General features: G+C 36.2%; 1 protein-coding gene and 1 non-coding gene across 2 annotated transcripts; one reads left to right on the top strand and one right to left on the bottom strand.

The window, feature by feature from the left end:
• Positions 1 to 234: 234 nt before the first annotated feature.
• LOC114179487 lies at positions 235 to 1321 on the bottom strand. The gene is made up of 3 exons (XM_028065880.1): positions 1071 to 1321; positions 809 to 976; positions 235 to 729 (listed from the first exon to the last, which is right to left on the bottom strand). The coding sequence occupies exons 1-3, from the start codon at positions 1167 to 1169 to the stop codon at positions 667 to 669; spliced, it is 330 nt and encodes a 109-aa protein (XP_027921681.1). The 5' UTR covers positions 1170 to 1321; the 3' UTR covers positions 235 to 666.
• A 1419-nt stretch (positions 1322 to 2740) lies between these two features.
• TRNAE-UUC lies at positions 2741 to 2812 on the top strand. The gene has a single exon. It is a non-coding gene; the product is annotated as a tRNA-Glu (tRNA).
• Positions 2813 to 6507: the final 3695 nt, after the last annotated feature.

Below are 6507 nucleotides of genomic sequence, written 5' to 3'. Positions count from 1 at the left end.
AGTCACAACAAATCATAAAGAATTATATTTATATGTTTTGGAGTTTGTTTTAAACTTATTGCATATGAAAGACTTGCAGTTTAAGTGCAAATCTCGGTTATCGTAACTGCGAACCTGAAGTTTCCTTCAAAGCAAAATTTATGTCTACACTCCATTAACAACCTAACTGCTAAAGAGCATGATATGTCTACCACAACCATAGTTTAAGCAATCACATAACTAAATAACGGGTCCTTACATGTCATACATTACAATCAATTTAAAAATCAAAATACCCATAATGTTTTGCATAAGATAACGTTTGACACAATAAAACTAAACTTAACATTGAGTTCAGGATGTCATCGAAAACCATAATATTTAATGGGATATACTTGGCACTATGGTTGTGGCTTTGATGATTGCCCTGCCTGAGTGTTCTTGAATTTCTTGAAAGGATCAACCAAGCTTTTAATTCTATCATTAATGCTGATGTAGGTTATTTTCTCATCTTCACTACTATCCTTTATTGTCTGCACAAGGATTTGGTCCAAATGCTCCATATTTGGATCCATATTGATTTCCACATTTTGCTGAACAATTGGTTCAACATCAGGGTTTACAATAAGTGGTTATGTATGGTTTATCTGTGCCTGAACAGGTTGTTGGGGTGGTTCCTTTTCTACATCAACCTTTGTGTGAAGCTGCTACCTCTTCCATTGTTGGATCACTGATGTCATGGTTGAAGAACTGTACATTTATTTACAACATAATCAATAATGTGTTTGGACATGACACAATATAATGAATAAGGTATTAAATATCAGACCTTAACAATATTCCTTAGAGTGATGTTTAAGTACAACTTATCTGCCTTAGAATTGAATACAAACACTTGTTTCAGTAAAATTACAACCCCAATACCAATCAGTAGACCACATTTAGCATGTGAAACTGCTTTATTGTGAACGTTAGCCTGGATAGTGTGCTTTGAGTCCTGATAAAAGAGTTCACCACCATTATAATGTTTGTTTACCACTTTGTGTGAGACAAAATTTAGGAAATTAAGAACACAATACAACTTTAAAAACCTTAACAGTGAGAAACAGATCCCCCAACCCATTTCCTTTATACTCCTTCACAACACATGCCACAAAGGGTAATTTGTCAAACAACTTTTTCGTGTACATGGGAGTAACATTTTTTATGTCACCCCCTTCCACCAAACCTGCATTTTGGCATTATTTAGTCCACTCATATTTTATTACTCATGAAGCTTATAACCAGGTTCATAGTATATATGTATAACAGAGTGTTTGAATCACAAATTACCGTGGTGTTTGATGAACATGGTCGCCCATTTCAAGCATTTGATTCAAAGTCACGAGCAAAAGTTGCAACATCAATGTGCTCCATAAACTGTTGCGTGGACTGTTGTCTTCCTGCCTCATGGTTCATGATCACAACTTGATAATTTCTTGCTGGACCAGAGATCAAAGACGTGCTTCCACTGCACCGTTGCATGAAGCTCTGCAATTCCGCTTCGTCTAAGTCTAGAGACTCCCATTGTTCCATTTTCTCTTATGCAATATCACCCAATGACACAACGTTCAAATTGGAGCTGAAGAAATTCCCTTAAGTCTGTGTGATGCAGAGTTCTTGACGAAAATACCCTTCCAAAGTGGTTATTTAAGTGACGTGACATTTTCCCACTCTAAAGACTGTCCTGTTGCACTTCTTCTGTGACTTTTTAAACAAGCCACAACATTTAATTGCATTCATTGCAATGAAGGGCATTGTCTGAAATTTCAGCTTACAATAAATTAGAAAAGCAAAAACACCATTAAAGCCACTAAAAGCATATTGAAGCTGATATTAATGTTGAGCGAGTAATAGGGTGAAGGAAGTTCCAATTCGCATTTATGATATCATAAATACAAAATCATAAATTCACTGAACTTAAGGCCAACAAGTATCATAGTATCCGTACCCGTGGATACCCGTACCCACTATACACTAATTTAAATTAAAAAAAATAAAAAAAATGATTAAAATATTAACATATTGATTTTGAATGAGTTATTTTTTTATCAATTAGTTTAAAAATAATAATTTATTTGTAAACTATCATTTAACATTATATAAATGGATTATTTGGACTTTGTTTAAAATTTATGAATGTTATGTATTTTATTTTATTTGAATTTACGATTAAACTATGTTGTTAAATTTTTATTTTTATTTTTTTGTAAATACCCGCGGGTACCCGTATATATCCATGGATATTAAAATATTATGCGGGTACCCGCATAACGGATACCCGACAGATATGGGTACAAGTACGAGACATATATTTATCCAGCGGGTAGGATACGGGGGAGGTACTACTCGCACCCTACCCGTCCTGTTGACATCCCTAATTAAAACCATGGATTAAAGTCTTTCTAAAAGAATATATAAATAAAAATACAATAAATTTTTAATAAATAAAAATTATCCTATGTACAAATTAAAAATGCATAAAATATTTTTTAAACATTTTAATTTATATAAATTAATTTTAGGATTTGTAGAATTGGGTTGAACTTAAACTCTATTTGTTAATATAGTATTAAAATGTTGAAGATTTTCTAAAAGAATATATAAATAAAAATAGAATAACTTTTTAATAAATCAAAAATTATGCTATGTACAAAAGTTAATTTCTAAAACAATTATGAACGGGAAACAAAAATGTTAATCGAATTTTTATAAACAAGAATCCATTGTCGTCCAGCGGTTAGGATATCTGGCTTTCACCCAGGAGACCCGGGTTCGATTCCCGGCAATGGAAAATTTTAACATTTTTAATTTATATCAATTTAATGTATTCATCTAAGGTAAATATTATATTTCGATATTATATTTCGTCTCTCATAAAAATTAGGAAGTCGACATCCTTTAACTACATTTTCGGAAGTGCTCATTATTATTTCTTTTTAGAAGTCCACTTCTGTGACTGGGAGGAACCAAAAGTCTACTTTCGGGGAAGTCATTAACCAGAAGTCGACTCTTATAAGTGTGGGAATTTTTTTTTTGTTCAATCTTGTCAGTTATTGTTGTTGTTGAAGCCACTTTTGTGGAAACTCGTCTTCATCTTTGAACCCCTCTTATTCAAAGTTGATTAAACCCTATTTGTGGCCTATGTGTCGTAAGTTTTGAAATCCCTAAACTTAATATAAATATCTTGTATTGGCATAAGTTTGTGGTTTTCGTCTTTGGGGTGGAATCTAATTGGGTCGGTTCTTCGTAAGGTCGTTGGTGGTAAGTTATATTTATCTTTGCATATTGGTTGTGATTTTTTGTTCTGTAAAAGACAAGGAGGAAGATGTGGTTTTTCTTTGAAATGTGGATGGTTGAAGTCAGGGTTAACTCTCTGTCTTGATGAAGGAAAAGAATCCCCTGTTATTAGTATGTGCTTACTTAAGAGTTAATATCTGCCTACCCATGTTATATGATTTGCACATCAGATATTCATGTTACTTATAGTTTATCAGGGATGATTCTATTGGTTGGCTTATGCAGTAAACTGTAAACTCATGGTATATGATTTGCACATTAGTTACCCCTTCTAGTTATAGTTGAGGAGGGATGATTTCATTATGTGCATACTCTTCACTTCATAACTATGAACCTATGGGATATGATTTGTACATTACATATCAATGTTACTTATACTTGTATTCCAAAGATCATTTCTTAAATTGTACAATAAAATGATTTCCCTAAAAATTAAACACGATGAAACAATATTTAATATGTTACATTGGATATAATGATAATTTCCAAAGATCATATATGTTACATTGAAACACGATGTTATTCTTGTTGATTAATGAAATTGTGGGTTTCTATAAGTTTTCTTTGTTTCATGTTAACTGAATGGGGTGTTGCTTGACTTACTAGCTTTGCATTAAATATTTTGATGCCAATTTCTTGTCTCAATTTTTTTATCAGATGGTATTAACTTTTTGTTGAAATATATATAATTTTCTCGCCGACTTCCTAAATGAAGTTTACCCTTTAAGAATATGCTCTGATGATGCATGCTTGCTAAGAAACTACATGCTAGATCCTTGTATCACTTGATTTAATTTTGAAATGAAGAGTTTGAGGTATAATTAGACTATGGTCTCTTTGGGAACTGGACAAGAATCATACTTTGTGATGGATTATGGTCTGAATGGGTTTGAACATATGGTTGTAGGGAAAAAGGTGATAAAAGTCTAATAAAAGTCTGATAAAAGGTGATATTACAACTGTTCCAAAACAAAATAAAAACTCTGATAAAAGTTCTGATAAAATCTTCTCCCAATACTAGTCTCGCTCCGTCTCTAGGCCTCACCAGATCCACCTACAATATCTATATATCTATATATATATATATATATATATATATATATATATATATATATATATATATATATATATATATTGCACAATTATATATATCACCCAATCACACCAAAGGAATCTCTTCCTTTGATCCCACACCACATGACCACTACCATGATAATTGTGTTCTACGTCTTATAGCGATTACCTCAAGATGTCTTGCTGCCATATCTATCGGCCACAACCGATAGAGCACGTGCGGGAAACCATGCTACGAATCACACACCGCAACGCCAGGTGGAGTTCCCAAATACGAACAAAGGTCGTAACATCCTAAGACTACCAAACTCATTAGTTAATCGCTGAGGAGGGCAATCTATCTGGACCCATCCATACTGGCCACAACCAGCACACTCACACTAGCAACACTCGCCAACCCGAGCTCAACTCAAGGGTTCCTCGTGTTCATCCGCCATCCCAAGCTCAACTCAAAGGATGTCATTCTAAGCTCAACTCGAGGAATGGCACGTGCTTAACCCCGATCCCAAGCTCAACTCAAGGGATACGTTCCGAGCTCAACTCAAGGAACACCATCAAGCCGACCTTTAAGGTATCACTAAAACTTTGTAGATCATGCACGTCAAGAGTAAGAAACCCAATACCACTACAGTACAATCGCCTGGAAGGTATGGTGAGTCAAACCTTGGCTCACATTCAATAATTAAATTTTTGGGAATTTAATATTATTTTGCGCTTAAAAATTGTATTTAGTTGCATACTATATTATTAGATATTCTTGAGTTTAATAATGCAACTGTGATTTAATTTAGGTCCTTAAGAGTGTAAATAATGAATATTTTAATTCATAAATTAAGTCCCAAAATAGGAATTTTGGGGAGAAATAGTTCAGGTACTAAATGCACCCTCAATTCTCATGTTTTGGAATATCTATTTATGAAAAAAACATTTCTGGAGCTAATTGCACCCCCTGTTTTCAGGTTTACACCCCTTCTGCAATTGGACTTTCTATTTCTTTTCTGCACCCCTTCTTTTTACTAATTTACACCTCTGATATCACTTAAACTCCAGTCCACCGGATTGCGCCATGTGGGATTCCTCCATTTACTAAATTAACCAATTAAAGCTTGCCACGTCCTGAATCCCCCCTTACTAAAATAACCACTCACAGTTTGCCACATCATCAATCCTCCACTAACTCAAATCACCAATCAAAACATGCCACCTCATCACTCTCTCTCTCCTTCACATAACCCAAACCCTAACCCAAACCCTAATCTTCTTCTCCTTCTCCATCACTCTTTCGTCGCCAACATCCTTCATGGTCGTCAAGAACCAGTCCGACCACTGTTGCTCACACCGGAATGCAGCCACCACGATGCGCTATCCCCGGAAAACACCGTCACCGCTGCTACACCGGTTGTCTGCGACTGCATTGTCTTCTCTACGCGTCCTGTAGCCACCACCACGCAGGGACTGCACTCACCGGAATAGTAGACTGTATTCACGAGCACGAAGCTACCACATCATCTTCTTCCTCGCACCATCGTCAGAAACGTAGCCCCCACTGCTGTCGTCGGAGTTCGTGCTTGTATCAATCACCACGGAGCTCCACCGCGTCATCTTCTTTGTGCATCCCGCAGCCACCACCATGACAGCACCACGTTCGCGAGTCTGAATCTCACCGAAGCAACCTCGAATCACCAGCAACCCCCGTACTAGTGCGCACCAGCACCTGTAACCGCAACTGTTCGTGCAACACCGTGGTAATTCTGGAACGCGAACCCACCTCCATTTTTCTTCAACAGTCGTGGAATCTGCCCCTTCAATGTTTCTACCGCCACCGAGGCAACCCCGTAACCTTTGTGCAATCACTCATGGCAGTCAAACCCTAATGGAGAGACTTCCTTGACACATGGCAGTCTCTCAATGGATTGTCAGAGAGTCAAGATTGGTGAACCAGTCAACTATGGCAAGGGCGGTCAACAATGGCCAAATTATCTATTTTACGCTATTTGTGGCAGTTGGTTCCTCTACAGAAACCCTAAATGGCCTAGCAAGGAAAAGATAGTTTGGCGGCAGTTCACTACCAACCAGTCTAATTCTTGAAATTTCCCAGAATCACAAACTTTAAAA

Source organism: Vigna unguiculata, chromosome 1 (genome assembly GCF_004118075.2).
Source record: "Vigna unguiculata cultivar IT97K-499-35 chromosome 1, ASM411807v1, whole genome shotgun sequence".
NCBI lineage: Eukaryota > Viridiplantae > Streptophyta > Magnoliopsida > Fabales > Fabaceae > Vigna > Vigna unguiculata.
Note: the sequence above shows the minus strand (reverse complement) of the source record. Positions and strands in the feature narration are given on the sequence as shown.

Coding starts and splice junctions, on each gene's coding strand:
- LOC114179487 (XM_028065880.1), bottom strand. CDS start 1,169: ATGTACACGAAAAAGTTGTTTGACAAATTACCCTTTGTGGCATGTGTT. Junction 977..1,070: donor ATCTGTTTCTCACTGTTAAG/GTTTTTAAAGTT, acceptor CTCTTTTATCAG/GACTCAAAGCACACTATCCA. Junction 730..808: donor CTCTAAGGAATATTGTTAAG/GTCTGATATTTA, acceptor ATAAATGTACAG/TTCTTCAACCATGACATCAG.